The sequence below is a fragment of the Homalodisca vitripennis genome, chromosome 6 (assembly GCF_021130785.1).
Source record: "Homalodisca vitripennis isolate AUS2020 chromosome 6, UT_GWSS_2.1, whole genome shotgun sequence".
In the NCBI taxonomy this organism is placed as follows: domain Eukaryota; kingdom Metazoa; phylum Arthropoda; class Insecta; order Hemiptera; family Cicadellidae; genus Homalodisca; species Homalodisca vitripennis.
Window position 1 is genome coordinate 122,251,740 of NC_060212.1, and position 24,391 is coordinate 122,276,130.

Below are 24,391 nucleotides of genomic sequence, written 5' to 3' on the forward strand. Positions count from 1 at the left end.
TTCGAGAAACTCCATCTTACTCGTAGTTATAGCCACTGACCAATGCCAATTAGCAACTATTCTGAAAAAGTGTTTACAATTATAAAACACAAATTTATTGGCTGAGCATTAATGAAGGGATGAAAAATGTCAATTGTGCCTGTCTGTTTGTCTGTCTGCATAGTATCTAATTGAGATATTGATTTGTAGTTTTGCACAAAGTTTTATTTCTATAAAACCAAAATCAAGTTCCGTCATTAGAATTGCACATTAGAACTGATATAAACTTTTAAGATAATCATGCTAACTTTGAAGGAATAAATTCCTTAATAATAATCTTTTGAAACACGTCCAAGCAAAATTAACACTCAATGAGTTATTTATTACTTCTAAATTGGACAGAACTCAATTATCAAGTGACGTCACTCATATCGCCAACACACAAGAAAGATAGATTACACGTCACTACACCGGCCGCCAACTCATATCCATCCCGCAGCTGTGAAGCAGACCTGGCATGTGTCTCATGTGAGGATTGATGACCTCAAACCTGCAGACTGTGCACCTCATCACTGACCTAGTCAAGTGCTGATCAGTTACTACACCATCTAGCACAGCACAGCTGGCTATACTGTACACTCAGTTGATAATCAACTGAATACTTTTATACATCTTTATAATTTGACAACCGTATATAGCCTACCAGTATTTTAATAAAACTGCTTATTGTGTAAAAACAAAATGTCTAAAAACAAACACTTGTCCAAAAACCCCTGTGGAGTATGCAGCATTGGAGTCAAATATTCTGCCATATGCTGCACAGGACCTTGTAGAATGTGGCATCATCCTGCATGTGCCAATATCTCTGATAAAACCCTATAAAAATTGACTAAAGCAGAAGTTGACAACTGGTCCTGCAGTAACTGTATTAATGCATTTAAAAGTATGCTCTGAAAACTGACAGCCCATCTCAATTACAATCTCAACTTAATTCACCGCTGTACAATAACAAGGACACAATTGAGGACAAAATTCAGAACATTGAGAACATTGACGATATGGACCTAGAAACATCCTTAACCCTTTGCACTCCTCAGTCCCTAAGAGGTGGACATGGTGCTTTACCTGTTGCACTCTGTGAATTCTCGGCGCAGCTGTGTCCGTATACTCCTCAGTCCACTTCTTATGGCCCAAGGTCATGTTCTCTACTACACTGAATATAGATGGTGCCAGATGTCTGTTCCACTCTGACATGTTATTCACAATCACAACAACAGGTGATTTTAAAGAGGCATTTTAAAAGGACAATTTTAAATGATCGTTTTATGCTAAAGCGTTGCTTTCATTTTTCTCTTATTGATTATTTAATATATTTTGCATGGATTTAAAAATCAAAGTCTTAGATATATTTCTTTAAAGGTAAAAAGCAAAATTACTACAAGCAAATCCACAGATATAAGTAGTTAATTCTAAGGCAAATTTTAATATATATATATATATATATATATATATATATATATATATATATATATATATATATATATATATATATATATATATATATATATATATATATATATATATATAGGTGTTTGAAAAGTCTGGGTACGGCTTAATATTTTACAAACCATAGCAGATAACATCTATAAACTTTGCACAGTGTCATATGGCTATGTAAACTATTTTTCCTTGCTATTACCATGACATGCCAACCATGGGGGGACGACCCACAGAAGAAAACATGGAAACCTTAAATTATTTAGAACTACGTCATCAAACTGTGACAAAATATCTGAACGAAAATAACATACAAGCAAAAACAAGAATCTCATTGGTTGTCACAACAACGATAGCTCACTGGAAGGTAATTGTTTGGGTTTGTTTAAATAGTCATGAGTCACCCAGCTGATAATTGCCAGCTGAGTTTCAGCGGGCAATCATCTTACAAAACAGACTTCAAAAATATTATTTCATATTTATTACTGCTGTTTTACATTAAATAAGTGGCATAAAAATTAATAAAACTATTTAAAAAATATTTTATTCATCTATAGTCTAGTCATCAATAGAAAGGGTTATTTTATTTTTATTTTAAGAAACAGATAAATAACATTTCCCCCAAAAAATTGTACAATCTTGTTGATTATATAGTTTAGAATCAGCCAAGATATGGCAGAACATTATATATATAACAGAATTATTTACAAAAAATGTAATATAGTTAAATGTCACTGTCCATAAGAGGTGGCCAGAGGAGTTTAGGAGCATTTTAGCATCGGCCACTACATATGGACAGAGGAGTGCAACGACACGGCTCACAACAAAATATTCAGAGTTGTAGAGGATATGACCTTGGGCCATAAGAGGTGGCCAGAGGAGTGCAAATCACAAGTACTGTCATGCGGACGGGGAGTGCAAAGGGTTAAACCTTGCAGCTGAAGCTGGTAATGTATTGGTACAGGAAAATGCCAAACTAAAAGAAGAACTCAGTTTTTTACAAGAAAAGGTCCTAAGAATTGAAGGGTTGTTATCAAGTGGAGAGGAGGTTATACAGGGTGCGGCAAAATAACCTCCCTATTTTCATTGCTTTATTGTGAGTAGAGGGAGGCACTCAGAATGTTGGAGATAGCCGCAATCGACGCAGGAGAGGGGGAAGTTTAAGTGACACTCCGCCCTGTAATGACTCATTTCATACACCCATCTCACATTCATTTCAATACTTAGGCCTAATTTAATTTAGAAATTTATTAGTAATAATAATTAAGGAATAATTATTTATAAATTGTCTTAAATTTAACTACAAACAATAATAAATACGAAATCAAAATTAATCAAAATCCACCTTATTACATATAAAACTCAAAAGTTATAAAGTGAACTAAAGTCAGTGATACAGTGTGCAGGTGCAGGGATGATTGTTGAAGAGTGAAGAGACCAGAGATTTGAAAGGTGAAGAGGAGAGAGGATCTGGAAGAAGTGAAGCAAGATTATTATTTTAAATAAAGAAACTGGTTACATTTATTCAGCAGTATTTGAAAGGTTACTTTATTAAATTCTTATTATCACTGAAGTACAAAGAAGCAGAAGACAGACATTGGGTGAGAAAATTCTTTTAAGTTTAATAGTGATTCATTGGAAGAACATAAAACCCAGGAACATTCGATTTGACTAATAATTCAAAATTAATATAATTAAAATTTAACAAAATTATTTTCAAAATTACAATATCTTTTTATTTAAAAAAAAATACCCAATTATTTCTATTTCATTAAGCCAGCACGACCACCCTGCCCTAAAATTTAAGAATTGTATTTAAAAATTTACCATTATTATTGTATCCTCCATCTTGTTTCAAAATTCAAACTTGTGTGTCAATTAATTTTATCATCATTAAAGTTCACATTTATATCATACTGAGTTATTTGTTATTTCTAGCTATAATCATCAGAATACAAATTAAGTTTAACCATTTATTTAAAGTGTATAATAATAGTAATAGTATATTTACAAAATTGGCGTCCAACGTAGTGGCTTAATGAAATATTATAATCTTTGATTTGAGACAATTTTTCTAGATAGTAACAATAGCCTAGACATAAGTACTGTACGTAGTTAGTTGTCATTTATTCATACTGTCTGTCAATAGGCTATAGATTATTTAATAACTCACTATATTAAACATTTAATTAACAAGACATTAGTCCTGTAATATTATTCATATTTTTTATCGCAATTAATGTCCCGTGATTTTAATTTAAGATACCCTAAACGGTACCCATTCTCAACAGATAAATATGGAAAATAACCAAGTGCTAAACGTAAACAAAGACGCCAATTAATCCCGGTTATCGAAGACGAAAGCGGACAGAGAGAAGAAGCAGAACAAACGAAACAAACTCCCATAATTCCTCGCGCTAACCAAGTCAACATTCTCACAGCGGTCGACAACCAATTACGGATGAATGAAAACAGTGCTACCAACACCTACGCGGCAAATTTCCCTGATTCCCTGCAGAGACGTGAAGATGGAGCTACTGCGCCTCCCACACTAAACGTAGTTGAACATTCTCATTGTACTCAATCAGTTGATGCCATTGGCAGTGACAGGTCAAATAAACAAACCGCTGACGAATCCCAATCGACAGCTCTTCATACTATCATGAACGGTTTAAAACAACTTAATGAAAATTTTATTAACTCTAAATCTGAGTTAAATGAAAACCTAAACGCAATAAAAGGGATTGTATTTCTAAAACTAAAATCGAACTTAGCCATGAAATCAAAACTTGTAAGGAGACACTCGAGGGACAAATTAATGAACTGCGGGATAATCAAACTGAATTCCGAAATGAATTGAACGCTATAAGGGACAATCAAGATCAATTCCGTGAAAAAATAGACCTGAAAAATTAAAGAATCCACTGACAGCATTAGAGGAGAAATTAAATCATAGTTTTGAAGAACATAAGACATTTGTAAACCAACAGATGAATAACCAACAATCCAAGATATTAGAATCGGTACAAAACAAAAATCAAACTCTAGAAAATAAAATTGCTTTTGAAATAAAAAATGCTATAGACCAAGTACGACATGAAAACGCGGAAACAAATAAAATACAAATCAAAACCATTATAAATGAAATTCAACCACAAATCCAAAACAATCATACAAGAGTACGACTTTAAAATAATCCATTGCAAAGGGACGGACAAACATTACTGCTGACACTCTCAGTCGTATATCCCCACAACACATGTTCAAGCGATGCAAACAACCTCACTGAGTTATCTATTCATTACATCGAGAGAATTCCCGACCAACATCTACAAGATCAACTCCGAAACTTACCTCAGCTCCAACATCAAGACCCTAAACTACAACCACTTATAGAAATCTTACAGTCACCTATGGAAAACAAATGGATTTCAACAATTATATATACTAATTATCGTTTATATGACAACACTTTACTACAAAATTTTTAAGGGCAAATGGCTTATAGTCATCCCAGAATCAGTAATTAAACCACTAATACTAGAATGCCATCTCTACTATCTACACTGCGGTGCAAAAAAAATGTTTCCTGTTACTGCGTGAAAATTTTATTTTCAAGAATATGCATCGAACAATCAGGCAACTGTTATCATCATGTGATAAATGTCAGCGCTGCAAAATCAACAAACCATCCACTCAACAGTCAAGCCAAAGGAGTTAAATGCAGAGAGAAGAATGACCAGTTAGCAGTTTGACATCATAGGTCCCTTACCGACTAGTGTAGGAAATACAAAATACATGTTAATTGTTATTGACATATTTACCAAATTCGTTAAACTTTATCCACTGCAAAGAGCAACAACCAGAAGTATATTACATAAATTATTTCACCATCACTTTCCTAATTACGGTTTTCCTAAACGAATTCAATCAGATAACGGAACCCAATTAAAAGTAACGAATGGATCAGGAAATTTGAATCCCACAACATACAATTAATATACAGTCCAGTGTATCACCCCAGTTTTAATTTGGCATAACGGCCAATTAGAGAAATAAAGCGTTGTCTCAGAACGTATTGTTCACAGAATCATAAGAGATGGGTGAAATATGTACCTGTTAGTTATAAATGAATGTCTTAATGAAATTTACCATGAATCAATGGATTCACACCAAACGAACTACAGTTTGGAACAAGAAATATCAGATTTTGGGAAAAATATGTATCAAAAACCCTCTAGCTGAAGAAATACCCAATCGAACACAAACTACTGATTGCAAGGCGTAAACTTGAAGAAAGTAGAAAGAAGAGATCTGATAAGATAAATGAAAAGAGAAAACCAGTTTCTCTCCAAATTAATGACCAAGTATTGGTAAAGTCCCATCACCTTTCTAAAGCTATAGCTGGTGAAACATCAAAATTATTTGAAGTGTACGAAGGAACCATTCATAATTCAAGAAATCCTCGGGAAATCGACCTACCAAATTTCTGATTTATCCAAAGAGCATGTATATGGACCTTATCATATATCCTCTTTGAAGCCATATAAAAACTCGGTCAACAACGCTACGGTACTGAAGTTGACGTGTTGGGACGTGCGTGAAATTAAATACTATTTCCCCAAATAAACAGTGCAACTATACACCCAGTGACATAGACACTTTTAATCAATACTATATAAACATATTTTTCCTATCAGGAGGGGGATAATAATTTGTGAGTGGAAAGTATACCCCTATTCGGTACACAATTCATTTAATGTGTATTTCCAAAAATAAAAAACTATGTCCTTTGACATTGATTAAATATTTGCCATTGATCCAATGTTTCTCTATTGTTTGTTTATTGTATACTAAGAAACTTGTAACTTTGTTCGTTGGCTTAGCTTAAATACTACCTAACCCTAATTTTAATTTTGTTCTCCTTTTTCCCTATTGTTTGTTTTGTTAATTAAATTTATTAAATAGTATGTATGATCATCAATTAATTCACTCATTTAATGTGGTTCATCCTTCTCTTTAAGTATCACACATCTATATGTATCATTTGCTATTCATTCGTCATTGTATCGAAACCATGTTCATTTATTTCACATGATTTCTGAGGGGATATTGTAATGACTCATTTCATACACCCATCTCACATTCATTTCAATACTTAGGCCTAATTTAATTAGAAATTTATTAGTAATAATAATTAAGGAATAATTATTTATAAATTGTCTCAAATTTAACTACAAACAATAATAAATACGAAATCAAAATTAATCAAAATCCACCAAGTTATTACATATAAAACTCAAAAGTTATAAAGTGAACTAAAGTCAGTGATACAGTGTGCAGGGATGATTGTTGAAGAGTGAAGAGACCAGAAGATTTGAAAGGTGAAGAGGAGAGAGGGATCTGGAAGAAGTGAAGCAAGATTATTATTTTAAATAAAGAAACTGGTTACATTTATTCAGCAGTATTTGAAAGGTTACTTTATTAAATTCTTATTATCACTGAAGTACAAAGAAGCAGAAGACAGACATTGGGTGAGAAAATTCTTTTAAGTTTAATAGTGATTCATTGGAAGAACATAAAACCCAGGAACATTCGATTTGACTAATAATTCAAAATTAATATAATTAAAATTTAACAAAATTATTTTCAAAATTACAATATCTTTTTTATTTAAAAAAATACCCAATATTTCTATTTCATTAAGCCAGCACGACCACCCTGCCCTAAATTTAAGAATTGTATTTAAAAATTTACCATTATTATTGAATCCTCCATCTTGTTTCAAAATTCAAACTTGTGTGTCAATTAATTTATCATCCATTAAAGTTTACATTTATATCATACTGAGTTATTTGTTATTTCTAGCTATAATCATCAGAATACAAATTAAGTTTAACCATTTATTTAAAGTGTATAATAATAGTAATAGTATATTACAGCCCGTAGGCACCAGTCGTCAGTCGCTATCATGGTGTGGACGAGTGCACAGAGAGCGTTTGCGGTCGAAGCGTTCATTCGTAACAATGAATCAGTTATCATGGCTCAACGCGGATTCCGAACGCGGTTTCAAATTCCTCCTCGTGATTCAGTACCGGACCGCAAGTCTATTGTGCTGTGGGTGAAAAACTTCAGAGAAACTGGTTCTGTTGTGAAAAAACGAGGTGGAAGACCTCGTAGTGCTCGTACACCAGAAAACATTAATGCGGTTAGGCAATCAGTTTTGCTGTCTCCTCAACGATCAGCTCGCAAACATGCAGCCGCCTTTCGAATGTCCGACCGTAGTGTTCGTCGAATTCTACACATGGATCTTCATTTCCATCCTTACAAGATGGTTGTTGTCCAAGAGCTGTCTCAACGTGATTGACAGAGTCGTATGGAAGCGTGTCAAATAATCTTGGAAAGTCTCCCACCAGACGCTGTTGTTTTTTTCAGTGACGAAGCGCATTTCCATCTGTCTGGAAGTGTGAATAAACAGAATTTTCGCTATTGGAGTGAAAACAACCCGAAGGAAATCCATGAGAGGCCTCTTCATAGTGAACGTGTGACTGTTTTGTGCGCGTTATCACGATGTGGAATCATTGGCCCTCATTTTTTTGAAGAGGATGGATATGTTGTTACTGTGAACTCAAACAGGTATGCCAACATGCTAGCAGAAGTTTTTGAACCTGCCCTACAACAGAGGGCTTTCGAGAATGTGTGGTTCCAGCAGGACGGTGCCACAGCACATACTGCCCGAATAGCAATGAACATTTTGAGGCAAATGTTTCCTGGCCAGTTGATTTCTCGGGGAGGGGACATTGTGTGGCCAGCGCGATCACCCGATTTAACCCCGTGTGACTTTTTTCTGTGAGGTTACTTAAAGGCCGAGGTGTTCAAACATCGCCCCAGAAACCTGCAAGATCTGAAGCAAGCTATACGGGAGGAAGTTCTGCGCATACCTCAAGCCAGGCTCGAGAGAGTCCACGACAGTTTCAGAATTCGCTTGCAACAATGTATTGATAACCACGGCCACCACTTATCTGATATTCTTTTTAAAAGAAAGTAGAAAAAACTTCCCATGTCATAGAATAAGTTAAAATGAATAAATTTGTTTTTTGGAAAAAACTGTGGTTTTTATTAGCATTTAAAAATAGGGAGGTTATTTTGCCGCACCCTGTAGAAGAACTGGAGGCAAAGGCAGAGAGGTTTAGGAACAGAATGGAAGAACTCCAACAACAAGTAGAAGACCTGCAAGCTCAACTGAACAGAGAAAAAATATGACATTAGAGTTCAAAAAACTGTATGAGGATAGTGACAGTGAACAAACTCACCTCATTAATAATCAACATGAAAAAATTGCAAAATTGGAAAATAATATTTTAGTACTTGAATCTACATTAGAAACACAAAAGGAGTCAGTCTGTAAAGTTTCTACTTGTGATGCAATTACTCAGACAAAACAACTTGCTGAAAAAACTCTAGTGCCAGTGAAACAGTACTTACCCCCCCACATGAGCTTATCGAGTTAAAAATGAGACAAGATCACATTGAATCCGAACTTGACATTTTGAAAAAAAAGCTAGAACAATGCTCAAAGGACTTCCAAGGAAGCTCTACAATATGTGCTAATAATCAAAGTCCCCAATCAAAGTCAACACAATTATTAAAGTCCCCTACTTAATCAAATGGCTTCAACCTGGACAGAAGAAAGATAAGAAGACAACACAAGGGAAAAAATCATTTCAGCGTGTCCTTACAAGTTGTAAAAAGCAAGCAAACTGTGCCACCCCATACTGGAAAACAGCAGTCACTCATCCAACCTTCTAAACAGAATAGCCACCTCCCAGAACCATCCCCAACTCCTGTGAACGACAGTCTCACTCACTCACTTGTAATGAAAACTCAGGGCATGGGAAAAATGTCTCCTCCATGTACTGCACAAGTACTTAGTGAGGGGGAACATACGAGGAGTTCCTCACCAAACATCTTGACAAGTATAGTAAAAGTGGTAATATTTTAACCACTGGACATAGCTTGAGCATGACTAACTTTAACTGTACTGAGGGAGCCAGCCAAACCCTGTCTAAAAAACTGAACCAAAACACTGCTGGGGAAGTCCCCCCAACCTTGACTGGACAACTCAATGACAATCTGGAAGTGGTCTCACAATCTGACCAACCCATGAAATCACCACTCCCTAGACAAATTTCTCCAGAAACTCAACATTTTTTAAAGATGACTCAGTGGAAGAGGAAAAGGTTCAGAATTTTTCTGAACTCAAACCTAATAAAAAAGCAAGCCATCTCAGCAAAATATAATAAAAATTGCCCACCAAAACATAAATTGGCTCGCTGGTAAAACAAACAGACTGTCACATTTCCTCGCCAATCACAGACCTGACCTTTTAATACTAACAGAACACAGGCTCACACAAGACAACTTAGAAAATACACGGATTGATGGCTATACTCTGATAGGAGGCTTCTGCAGGAAGTTACATAAGAAAGGAGGGGTCGCAGGATATGTAAAGAACGAATTAGAAAAGACCATCAAACTAATAAGAACTAGTAATGAAGATTCAAAGCTAGTGTGTGAAACAGCTTTATTCGAGATAAAAATCAACAAAGAAGTAATCCAAGTACTTGGCACTTATAGGCCCCCGACACCAAACATTGAGCAATCAATTGACATTCTAACAGACCAGCTGGAAAGCGCCATGCAAACAACCAAACCAATGGTCATTGTCGGGGATATAAATGTTGACAATCTGGGGAACCAAGCAAACGACAGTAACAACATGAAGCTTAATGAATTTTTAACATCATTTGACCTCAAAAGAATTAGCCTGCCCCCCACCAGACTCACTAAAGACACAGAGACCTCTATTGACTGGATATGCACGAATATCGACCCCCAAGCCATTCAAGCTTCAGTCGTTCTCTCTGGCCTTTCGGACCATACATCCCAACTGGCCACACTACATCTGACAGCAGGAAAATATAGCAGAACTTTAACTGAGAGAAAACGCATTTTTAACAAGAAAACCATGACTCTCATAAAGGATACGCTTAAAACACACGAGTGGAATAGCATATACAATACTGAAGATGCAAATCAAGCATATACAAATTTCCACCTCATCATACAAACCGTCCTAAACAGCAGCTGCCCAGTCAAAAGTGTAGCAATCACTCGCCGAAAGAAAACAACTTGCTGGGACGATGAATGCACCACCTTAAAAAATTCGTATATAGAAGCCTTAAACAAGGAACTTTGTACTGGAAAACCTGAAGACAAAGCTGAATCAGCACGGAGAAAAAAGGAATATGACATGAAGCTCAAGACGCTAAAAAAACAACAAACATCAGACCACATCTCTCAGGCCGACAATAAATCAAAAGCACTGTGGCAAATAATAAACAACAAAAGAAAAAACAACAGGCCAAATCTCAGTAAATGGCAAATTGTCACAGACGGGGAAGCACTGCAAGATCCCAAAAATGTAGCTAACACCTTCAACTCCTTCTTTGCCACAGTCACAGAAAGGACGCTAAAACCAAACAACCTAAACAATGGGCTACTTAATATCTACAATCCACCCAACATGACAAGTAGCAACCTAAATCTACGACCAGCAACAGAGACTGACGTTATAAAACAGGCTTTTCGTAGAAAATTATCGTCCAATTTCTTTACTTCCAGTTTTTTCAAAATTATTAGAAAAATTAGTTAAAGTTAGACTCATAAAGTTTTTAGAAATAAATAAATTTTTTTCTAAAGTTCAATTTGGTTTTAGAGAGGGACTCAGTAGAGCTGGCTTTGCAGCATTTTTTGAAAGATATATATAATGGTTTGAATGATATTTCTTGTAACAAAGTGGCTGGTTTATTTTTAGATGTAAGTAAAGCCTTTGATACCGTTAATCATGGGTTGCTGCTAAATAAATTGGAATCTGCTGGTATTCGAGGTGTCCCTTTGAATTGGTTTAAGACATACCTAACTGGTCGACAGCAATTCGTCAAAATAAACAGTAGCACCAGCTGCTTGGAAAGTCTACATTTTGGAGTCCCCCAGGGATCAGTTCTTGGGCCTATTTTGTTTTTAATCTTTCTTAATGACTTTTACTCTGGAAATTTCAATGGTAAGGTGACAGCATTTGCTGATGACACAGCATTTTCCTGTAGTGCGTCAACAGTTGATGAATTATATTCAAGGATGCAGGATGACCTAAATAAAATATCTATATGGTTTGCTTGTAATAAATTATCCTTGAATGTATCAAAAACATTATATAAGATTTTTTCTTTGTCCCAATCCGGCAACTTTGGCACAGCCTTAAGAATACATTCAATAAATTGCAGCAAGGATCTGTGTGATTGTGGCGTAATTAATAAATGTAGTCAGATTAAGTATCTGGGTTTGACTCTAGATGAAAACTTATCGTGGAAACCTCATATAGGTTCTCTGAAAAAGTCTCTACGGTCATCACTTAGGGCATTTTTTCATTTGAAATCAGTTTGTCCTCCCTCAGTTATGAGACTGGCTTATTTTTCATTGATTAATTCTAGGCTGGAGTATGGATTGTCATTGTGGGGTAGTTCGTATGTTTCAAATTTATCTAGTCTAATAGTCCTTCAGAAAAAATTTATAAAATTGATATGTAATTCTAATATTAGAGAACATTCGTTTCCGCTTTTTGTTAGAAGTTTTATTTTACCATTAAGATATTTATATGTTATTAAAGTTTTAGTAATTTTTTTCATACTAAGTGGTAACAGTGGACCTGTTATTGACAACTCTGGTTATTCTACTAGACTCAGTAATCAACAGTATTTGCGATTGCCTAAACCAAACTGTTCTTTGTTTCAAAAATGTTTTGTATTTTTAAGTTATAAGTTTTTTTAATTTAATTCCAAGTGAAATTAAAATTAATAGATCTATATTTATTTTTAAAAAGAGGCTGAAGGTTTGGTTATTGAGTAGAAGTGAATTGAAAATTTATATTTAGTTGTTCAGTAAAAATATTTTGTTCTTATTTTATAAATTGTAAATGTATGTTTTTATATTGAAGGTGAGTTGGATTTCTCTAATTAATGTGTGTTAATTTGATGGTTAAGAGTAATTTTAGTTTGTTTATTATTATTTGTTGTATTTTCATATTGTTATTATAGAACTTAAATTAAATTAAGAAGCTGATAATGGACCCACCCAAGTGCAAGATTATTTTCTTTTTGGGTTGGTATATTTTTTCTCTGTAATCTGTATATTGTTGTATACTGTATTTACATGTATTTAAAAAAAGAGAAAAAATAAACGCATTTATTATTATTATTAAAAGCCATAAACTCCCTAAAACCCAAAACATCCTCGGGTATAGACGAGATCTCTGCTAAACTCATCAAAACCTGCAAACATGAAATCACTAAACCCTTGACTGCTCTAATAAATAAATCGCTTCAACAAGGAATATTCCCCACTATGCTAAAAATAGCCAAGGTCTACCCGAAACATAAAAGTGGATCAACGAATGACTTAATGAACTACAGACCGATTTCCCTGATATCAACCTTTTCAAAAATCTACGAGAAAACTGTCTTAGATAGGCTATTATCCTACCTAGAACAAAACAATCTAATGACCAACCAGCAACATGGATTCCTAAAGGGACGGTCTACAACTACTGCTCTAATACAGTTAACGGAGTACATCATTGACCAACTCGACAACTGACATGCAGTCACTAGCCTGTTTCTTGACTTAAAAAACAAATCAAAATTAAAAATGGGAATATACTTGTGGAGGATGGAACTGAGGTTGCCAATCAGTTTAACAAATTTTTCGCATCCGTTGCTGTTGGGCAAAGTCCTCGGCCGTCCGAACCGCAGGTACGTCCCTCGCGAAGACATAGTCCAGCAGCCTCAATGTTGCTGACGCCTGTCACTGAGGATGAGCTTCACCGAATTATTCAGCAGCTCCCAGCCAAAAAGTCAAATGATCTTAATCTAATGTCCACATGACTCATCAAACAATGCTGCAAGCATTTGGTGAGACCTTTAAATAAATTGGTAAATTCTTCATTCCAAACAGGAGTTTTCCCCTCCCTCCTGAAAATTGCAAAAGTTGTTCCAATTTTCAAAAAAGACGATCAATTTTCAATCAATAACTATCGGCCTGTCTCAATTTTGCCAGTGTTGAGCAAAATTTTTGAAAAGCTTTTTCTCATAAGAATGCTTCAATTTTTGGACAAATACAGTCAGCTCTCAAATGAACAATTTGGATTCAGAAAGGGCAAATCGACGACAGACGCAGTAGTGAGTCTTGTCGATATGATTGTAGAGGGAATAGAATGTCGGAACCACACAATGAGTGTGTTCTTAGACTTGTCCAAAGCATTCGACTGCGTTGACCATAGCATACTGCTCGACAGACTTGGGTCGCATGGCATCAGAGGCGTGCCCCTTAAATGGCTTAGCTCATTTCTAAGTCATAGATCCCAAGTTGTCCAAATATCAAATCAATCGTCAAAACCAATAGAACTGAGGTACGGTGTTCCCCAGGGATCCATTCTCAGTCCTGTGCTTTTCCTGCTTTATGTCAACGACATAGGATCATCACTTCTGCATGGAGGACTAGTGCAGTATGCTGATGATACGACTCTCTGTTTTAGTGCAAGATCAAGTGAAGTGTTGGAACAACAGGCCTTTGTTGACATCAATAACTGTGTACAATACTTCCAAAGCCTCAATCTCACAACAAACTCCTCAAAATCCAACGTTTTAAATTTTGCTTTGCGCGATGTAGGCAACCATTGTGGATCTGCCGTCTTGTTAGCTGATTCCACACTGGAAGAAGTCCTCTCTTCAACATTCCTAGGAATACACCTTGATCGAGGGTTGACTTGGAATGAACACATCAATCATGTTTGCGCAAAAATTTCCTCAGGCATTTATGTCTTGAGATCCTTAGCAAAATACTGCCCAAGTCAGGTACTGATAACGGCGTATTATGGCTTAATTTACCCCCATTTGTCTTACGGAGTGGTCCTGTGGGGAGCGTGCACAAGCTCTCAGTTTCAGAGAGCATTCAAACTCCAAAAAAAAGCTATTCGAATAATTGCAAAAATAAAATTCAGAGAGTCGTGCAGGCAAGCTTTTAAGGAATTACAGCTGTTAACTCTCCCGTGTCTGTACATTTTAGAAACCACTTTGTTTTGTATGTATAAGTGTGCCTTAACCAGAGGCCGGGACATACATACGCATGAGACACGAGGTAGAGAATTACTACGAACTGCAAGCCACAGAACAGTGGTTTTTGAACACCTGCCCTCACAGGCAGGTGTTAATTTTATTAACAGACTGCCAAATTCAATAAAAAATTCCCTAACGCCCAAGGCGTTCAAAAGGCGCCTTAAACACCTCTTGGTGTCACAAGCATTTTACAATGCAGGGAAGTTTTTAGCATTTAACTAGGAGACCGCCCAATTACACGACTGATTCTGCTGTTTAAAGTGGGATATATTGGCGAAGGATGAAAGGTGCATAAGTGTAAAATTGTATGTGTGAATGAGAATTTTGTGGCATGAATGTAAGAAATTTTAGATTAAAATTTGTGACGTTTGCTATACATTGTAATATTGTCGCTGCAATAAAGCTGATTTGATTTGATTTGATTTGACTTCAGTAAGGCATTCGACTGCCTTAACCATGACCAACTCCTTAACAAAATGAAGTCCCTAGGGATAAATGGGAAGACGGGAGAATGGTTCCATAGTTACCTAAGTGACAAAAAGCAAATAGTTGAAATTGAGCATGAAGAACAAAACAAGCGAAAAAAATTCTATTCGGACATGACAAGCATTGCTAGAGGAGTACCACAAGGGTCAGTACTAGGGCCGGTACTGTTTCTCCTCCTAACAAACGATCTTCCAGACTACCTAAAGGAATACTGTGAATCAACAATGTATGCAGATGACACAGTCCTCACCATAGCAAATAAATCCATTCAAACCCTGCAAAGAACTACTGACACTGCTTTAAGTTACACAAAACAATATTGCCTAAGAAATGACCTTGCCCTTAATGAGAAAAAAACAATACAGCTAATTTTCACCACAAAAAACAAAGAATTACCTCTACCAATCCCTGGAACTGCAGCTCAGGATACAGTCAAATACCTGGGCATTACAATGGATTCAAAACTCACATGGAAAGCACACATAGATTTACTTTGTAAAAAACTCTCTTCAAGCACTTATGTAATAAGAAGGGTAAAACACACAAGCAATCTGGAAACTGCAAAGATAGCCTATTACGCACTATTTGAATCTCATCTCAGGTACGGAATTGTGACCTGGGGCGGAACATCTGTTACCAACCTGCAAAGAATCCTAAAACTTCAAAAAAGGGCAATAAGATGTCTAGCAGGCCTAAACTACCTCGAAAGCTGTCGTGATGCCTTCAAGGAACTCAAGATCCTGACGGTCCCAGCGCTCTACATGCAAGAGGCAATCATGCATGCTGTTCTCACCAATCAAACCCGACAAAGAGACATACACAACCAAAATACACGCCATGCTTCAGATTTTGCTCTGCCGCCTCACCATCTAACACTCTTTACAAGCAAGCCTTCCTATAAGGGAGCCTTGCTCTACAATCAACTACCAGTCCACCTCAGAGAAAAACCAGAACACCACCTCAAGAAACATCTCACAGTCTGGCTCCAGGAGCGACCTTTCTACTCTATTCAAGAATTTTTAAATCCTGTAACTCTCAACTATTAACATTCTTTAACTATCTCATGTATTGACGCATTGTACTGTTCTCTATGAATATGTGAAATAAATAAAATTGTCTATTGTCATTATGCATGCCCTCCATGAGATTTACAAACTTTCTACAAGATATCTCAAGAACAGCTGTAGAATTGAAACTCTGCATTTTTTGATTCCACTCAGTGGGCTGGCCAAATTCTTCTGTCCGTTTGTCTTCTGCAGAATATATTAAGAACAAAATTTGAAAAAAAAATATAAGCTTTATTTTTACATAGGCAAGATTGGGTTAAATATAGTTCATATCCTTTCATGATAGGCTGGGAGTTAGCGGATCCTATATCTCCGCAGAATATCTCGAAAATAAATTGAGCTAGAGACTTGAAATTTTGAAAGAACACTCACTTCTTCATAGGAAAGATCGAGTTTGATAATGGTGTATGTATCTTTATGGCATTTGCCTGAGCATCAGCGAAGTTTATTACTTAAGGATGCATTTCAAGAACAAAATAAATTATAGGTCAAGCCTAAGCTGTTTGGATGAAATTTATTTTATAAATAGATAATATCAAGTTCGATGATGGTGCATGTCTCTTAAAACAGTGGAGAGAGACCAGAAAATTTGTTGACAATAGGATGAACCATATTCCAGTAGATATCATTGAGACAGCATCCAAAGCCTCGAAACAGCAAAGCCTGTTACGCGAACACATGGCCTAGCGTAGTCCTACTTGGTTTTATGAAAAATGGCAAGCATGAATCTGTATAAGCACTGAAGAAAATTCTGAAAACTAATATTATAGAAAAGAACATTTTCTTATAACAATAAAATTAGAAAATCTAGACATTTCATTATCTAATACATATTTTCGTAAAAATATCACATATTGTGATTCGTACCAATAATATATCGTTTTGGTACATTATAAATAAAAATCACTGGAATTTGTGTTGTGCCAAGAGTTAATTTAGCCACCACACAAATATCCGTACAAGTTGAGCCTTTAGCATGCATCCGTGTGCCTCACACACACGTACTTACTTCATTAATTTCTCATTTTCAACACTCAATTTCAAATATCCTTTATTAATGAATTTGTTTTGACAGTAAAGTGGATAGTATAATAAAACATTATTATAAATCAAACACGAGCTAAAGCTACTGATAAAGGTGTACGAGTGAAAACAGACTCACCCTTGTCTGAAGCCACATGTTGCACTGGATATGATGTAGCGGGAGCTTATAATGGCCCCTCCGCAGTAGTAAAACATCATTTTTGGTACAATAAAGCCTATTTGTGCCTGAAATTATAACACCTACTTAAATTAACGTTGAAATAACAAGGTACTTTTTTAATTATATTATATTATGGGGTAAGCGTTAGTCGAGCCTATCGCTCAGTGAGCTGACAAAATTTCTCTCTTCTGTCTGTCTGCACAATATCTCGAGAACGAATTTATCTATGGACTTTACTTGTAATTTTATTTCTACTTAGGCAACATCGTGTTTGATGGTGGTGCACCATTATGCATAACCAAAATCAAATCAAATAAAATCATGGTTATTGCTGTAAGACTTCTACAAGTATTGACAATGTCTACTTGCCACCAGATGGCCAAGTCAAAAGTACATGTAACAATGTATTATTCTACAAGCTAAATAAAATTAAAATCATGAGATTACAATACAAACCCTCTAAGAGATTTGGCTGAACGCTATCACAGTCTAACTATCTCAAGAACAATATAGTATGTAGCCTTTAAATTTGGCATGAAACATAATTTCAGCTTAGACTCCCTCCTTGATATCTAGCTTAACATCATTGAAATCTCAAGATGCTGGCAAAATGTCTTTTTTGTATAATTTGTCTGTCTGTCTGTCGAAGGGATATTCCAAGAGTAAATTTAACTATATACTTCAAATTCAATTTCAGGAAGCCTGTTACACAACACATGGTTTGGTATATGTATTCTGACTTTGTTTAATTTATGTCCAAACACAATGCAATATAACATCAGGCACAAAAATGCTTTTGCTGACAATAGTGTTGAATCTTATGCACTAGTACATTCTTACACACTACACTAGTAATGAGGTACTAAATTTGACTTTCAGAGGTGCTTCGATCCATTGATGCATATACAGGGTGGTTATAAATTATTGTACACATTTTAAGATTGAATAAATAAATAACCAATCAACTTAAAAACATGGGAATTGTTTTATTAAATTGTAAATTTAAAACAGTTTTATATACTGACTGAAAATTAATAATTGTACACATTACAATAATTATAAAAAGAAAGTAAAAATGTCACTTAAACTGTGGGTGTAAGGTATGATTCTTCTTAATGACTTGTGTTGTGACATAGTCAGCTGGTCAACAATGGATCTTTCCACACCAGCTGTTAATTACAGTTGACTAAACAAACACTAAACTAACCTCAGTATCAAAATGGCTAGTGTGCAAGAAAAAGCAAGGTGTGTTCTTTGGTTTCATGAAAGCAGATCTGTAATAACTGTTCAAAGAAGGTTTCGTTTAGAGTATGGCCGCAATCCTCTGAGTAACAATTCTATAAAACGCTGGTATAGGCAGTTTGAACAGACGGGAATTGTCCAACATAGAAAAGGTGCTGGTAGACCTCCAGTTTCTGAAGCTATTGTTGATCAAGTAAGAGAATTGTTTACGAGGAGCCCTGGTAAGTCTACTCGGCGTGCAAGTTTGGAATTAGGATTACCTCGATCAACAGTCTTAAAAATTTTGCACAAACACCTTAAGCTCCATCCATACAAAATTCAGTTATTACATGAACTAAAACCTAACGATAAACCTCGACGCTACGATTTTGCTGTTAGATTACTTGACCTCGAAGAACAAACAATAAACATTAGAGAAAGCAATTTCTTGAAAAAAGTAATTTTTTCTGATGAAGCAACCTTTCATGTTTCTGGTAAGGTGAATAGACACAATTGTAGGATTTGGGGTACTGAAAATCCTCATAATGTTCGAGAACAAGAAAGAGACAGCCCTAAAATAAACGTTTGGTGTGCATTGGCTATATATGAAGTGATAGGACCCTTTTTCTTCGCAGAACCGACAGTCACTAAAGAGGTATACCTCGACATGCTTGAACCTTTTGCAATACCGCAAATTGAGCATAGACAACCAAATGTTTACTGGCAGCAAGATGGTGCCCCTCCACACTGGGGTAAGATAGTACGTGACTACCTAAATGACACGTTTCCTGGTCGTTGGATTGGACGGGATGGTCCAATTCCTTGGCCTCCACGTTCCCCAGACATTACACCCTTAGACTTTTTTTTGTGGGGCTATGTCAAGGACAGAGTCTTCGCCAAAAAAGTTCAAGATATTGAGGAACTCAAGAATAGAGTTCGAGAGGTTATTGGAAGCATAACTCCAGCAATGCTCAGAAACACATTGAATTTAGACTACAAACTTTGCGTGCAAACCTCGGAGAGCACGTGGAATTAGTTTAGTTTCCTTGTAAAAGTATGAGTAACAGTAATCTTTTTGTCCTTCATTGGTAATAAAACTGTTTTAAATTTGCTATTTAATAAAACAATTTCCATGTTTTTAAGTTGATTGGTTATTTATTTATTCAATCTTAAAATGTGTACAATAATTTATAACCACCCTATATTTTGGCAACTTGAATGAACAAATCGAAGATGAAATGGAAAAAAGACATTTTTTACAGTTTAATTTGTAATTTATTTCTTTACGTTATTTAAATTTTTGTAATCATGATTGATTACAAAAACAAAACAACAAAGTGTTATAACAACAAATTGATATTTGTTGTTATAAGACTTTTTACAAGTATTAACAACATCAGTATTGCAGCACAACACCAAGTCTAGATATACTTATAACTATAAATTATTATATTTAAAATTTATACTTTTTTATAATTTGATGTATGTCAAGATGTAAAAAGAGTTGCTGAAACAATACTTTCAATTATTTAAAATAAATTATGTCAATTAAATGACAATTAAAATATTTAAAACAATGTCATTAATCAACAAAACTAAAATTCAACAATTAATAAAATATTTACAAATTAACTAACAATAATAATAAACAAATAACAACTAGAGGTTGTAGACTAATTAAAAATAACCAGGAAAATGCAATTAGTAAAGAGTTAAGACTAATAATGATATTAAAGGGACAATTCTCAAAAAGCAATTTGACCAACTACAAAAAACTCTTGAAGGCTGTAAAAAGAATTAACCTGTAACCACCTATAAAGCTTCTTGGTATTATTTCATTTTAATTTCTTTAAAATAATCATTAGATTATTTTTAATCAATAAGTTTTATATATCATGTTTCCTTATGCTTGTTTGAAAAAATGTATTTTTGTGTATAGGAGAAAATAAATATTCTTATTCTTTCTGAAAATTGTCAGGATATTTATCAACTAATGACATTAATTTATTGAAAGCTTTTAATGAAATTACTTTGTGATTGTTCATGGTTTTACTGACAGTTAAATTCATTTACTAGATTGTTTTTATTCCTGGTATTATAGTTGTGAATACTGGATCTGAAGTCTAATTACTTCGATTTATCATAATGTACACTACCAACTCAAAAATATAAAAATTTATTGCCGTATGTATTTCCTGAGCTACGAAAAGGGGCCTTCAGTGGTCTAAGGAGATTCACCCTGAGATAATTCTTACAGCTTTTTTTGGAGTAGTAAAAATTTCATTTATCCTACTGCAATTCCCCATAGTACAGGACCATACCTTAGAATGGACTGGAAGTAGGAGAAATAAGCAGTTGTCACATAGTTTTTAGGAACAAAAAACGTAAGACGTCTAATAAATAAGTTGTTCCTCACAGTTATGAAGCTATATAATCTATATGTGTATCCCAACCCAATTAATTATCAACGAAAACCCTCAAAAACACAACTTTACTTAACAAATCCTCATCATCAACATCCAACGGTCTTAAACTAAACAGCATATTTTTTATGACTATGCTGACGGAAATGCCTAATGTTAAAGGATTGTTTATTAAAAAGAAATATACTTCATGATCAATAAGTGATCAATTAATTATTTATTTATACAACCTGTGTACTATTATAGACTTACATAAAAATAGTAATACTACATTATTCTTGAATGCATATCGTAATTTTAACATAAAATGCAACTTTACCATTTGTGGGATTTCACCTGGTGAAGCAAAATCCTTATCATTGTAATGGACACACTGGTTCTTTTCATTCTCACAAACATATCTGTAGTATTCTTCACATTCTGGAAAGAGATACCATTCAAAAATTGTAACCAGTACCAACAAAAGGTAAATGTCATCAGTTTTATCCAATGTCAAACACATTTTCATATAATTTCTATTAATTCATTACATTATAAACACTAAACTGACAATAATTATGATATTTACTGTTGAAAATTACACCCTAAATCGAGCATTAGGATATGATACATCTACAACAGAGCACTCATGCACTGTAAAGCTATAGTTTATGGGTGAATATGCCATTTATTTGTTCATAATACTTTGAGGGGTGAATTCTTAAATGTGAATGTTTAATTGGATAGAGAACAAACAGTCAATATCTACAGGAGCAAATAGTTTCATGAAAAAGTTTGGTTTTAATTTTAAAGAAATTTAATTTTGAAAAAATAAAAGTATGATTGCAGAGAAGGAGAAAGATATCGCATTAAGAAGACTACTTTTTGGAAATGACAGGTCTATCAAATCTTAAGTACCGGTAGAGTTTTAAGAAAAGGAAAGGAGCGAGAAACAAAAATTTATCCATGTGCAAAACGGCTAGGGAATTTTTTTAATTGAGTTGTTGGTGGGAAGTAAATGGTTATCCCAGAAGAGTAAGCGAAATTTATTTAGAATTCATTACTAATACACATACACATGAAGCAGAGACATGAATGAAGAAAACCAAAGTAGAAGCAGATAACTGGCTCTGACACGTTTTTCTCGGTGTGAATGTTCTTTTGACATCTAAAGTGAAATAAAATTTTTTATAGAAGAAAACATGTCAATCTCTCCAGTCATGTCTCATGTACTGTACATCCTCTGTAAAAAGTTAAATTCCTTATCTTCAACCGGTTTTTTCTTTAGGCCTGAGTAAAAGATGTCCCTAAACTCTGATTGAAATGCCTATCACTCCTCGTAAAATATTCAAAATATGTTTTATTTTTCATTCCAGAATTGATATTTGAAAGACCTTTGAGTAATGTTTTCTATAAAAACTCTAGAAAATATTCTAACTGAAAAACGATTACACCACATTAAACACACATGAAAACAACACTAAACATTACTGAGAAAACTTGACACATAAACCAGTGCAAATATTAACTTACTGTAAGCAGACCTGAGCCCTGGAACATACTTCAAGTATAATGGCAGTTCTTTAAACTCCCAGGGAATATTTTTTGAGAAATTGCTTGAAACAAAATCCAAGGGATGACAACACACGGTCTTATCTTCTAGAGCTTTAACTGCCTCACTTCCTGTGATGCAAATATCAGTCCACGATTTCCTAGGAACTCGTTTGTCTTGTTCTTTTGGGACTGATGATTTCCTACAGTTGCTTAGTTTGGTACAGAAGAAAGGTGAGTAAAGAATTTTATCCTTGGGATAGATGTACTTTTTTATACCGCAAACAAATTCTGTGAACAATACAAATATTTTCTATTGAACAAACCATTACAACCTATTACTCAGCATGTAAGTTGACATTAAAAATGTACAAAATTAGCTTACTGTGAATATTTATACTAAGTTTTAAATTAATTAGCATTAAATTATACTTTAACACTCTAAAATAGTGGTATAATATTAAAAATGTATTAAACATCCCAATTTTATTAGTTAAAACAGACAATCAATTCATCTCATTAAAACATTTTAAAACTTCATAGTGATGAAAAATAAACTCTTAAAAAACCTTTACCAAAACATTTTTGAAACATATTATTTGTACACTTATTACAAGTATAGAACGATTTTTAAGTTGCTCTTTCCTGACGTCATTACTTTGATCGATCTACAAAGTATTCTTTTAAAGATTGTAATATCGTGGGTTTTTCATGCATTCATTTTATATTAAGCTATGAGCGTGTAAAGAATATGCATAAAATAAATAATAAAATTTTTGTTTTCAGTAATAACTTATTTACTTCCATTTGTTTCAATATTTCAATAGCATTCAAGATTGGAAAATAATGTATTTACTTGTTGGTCGTTAAAGAGTTGGTGTAGCAACAACTTTACTGAATAAATTAAAAAAAATACTAAGGCATCTTGAGAGCTTTACTTGATATTTCACTATCACATCCACACACCAAATTGGTGACAGAAGGGATAGTCTTAAACCAAATTATGCTGTGAGGGCCAGTTGCTTAGAAAGACATACCACTGTATTAAAACTAACCATTTTTAAAATAGAAAATAGACTCTTAACCGATTGATTATTTTGAAATAAAATGCTCTTGGGAGGACAGGTCCTGTTTATCCCTCCCCCCTTCTCATTGTGCCCCTGGATCGAGAGATATCTATGTACCAACTTTCGAATCTCTCTTGTACACTATATTCATATGATCAATCCAACAGAAAACAAGTACTGTATTGGTAGCAATAAGAGTGAATTGTAATAGAACCTTTCTATCAAGAGTTATTCCATAGACGGACGAACAACGAAATTATTATAAGGAAATTATGTCAGATGCATAATAAATTGAAAACAAATTGAGGCCACTTGAGGCTTTTTTTATAACTATGCAAATATTTAATGTAGAAAATTACCTTTCTCTATCGCTTTTCGGTTTGTCTCATCTTTCAAAAGTGTGTATTCTGCATCAGCTATAGAACAAATACCCATATATTAAAATTGTATTTATTAAAAAACATTCACTTAAAATTAAATTATTGTTAAGATACTACAAAATAACAACATTCTGAAGAATAAGACCAAGCAAAAGTTTTCTGACCATTCCAATCATCACCATGATCATGTAAATATTTTAATTTTGACTGAGAACTTGAGGACAGTCTTTTGTTACATTTCAATAATAAAATAATCTCCTAAAATAATCTGACATGATTACGAGAACGATGCTTTATCAAATGCAGAG

The 24,391-nt window shown here is 34.4% G+C and overlaps 1 protein-coding gene across 3 annotated transcripts in view; it reads right to left on the reverse strand.

The window, feature by feature from the left end:
* The window catches only part of LOC124364873, an 86,477-nt gene that overhangs the window by 10,002 nt on the left and 52,084 nt on the right, over nt 1-24,391 (reverse strand). For all 3 annotated transcript variants that reach the window (XM_046820667.1, XM_046820666.1, XM_046820668.1), the window contains 4 exons: nt 24,063-24,119; nt 22,619-22,927; nt 21,426-21,526; nt 17,421-17,527 (listed from right to left, as the gene is read on the reverse strand). In XM_046820667.1, the coding sequence (XP_046676623.1) occupies nt 17,421-17,527; nt 21,426-21,526; nt 22,619-22,927; nt 24,063-24,119 (574 nt within the window). The remainder of the gene's footprint in view (nt 1-17,420; nt 17,528-21,425; nt 21,527-22,618; nt 22,928-24,062; nt 24,120-24,391) is intronic.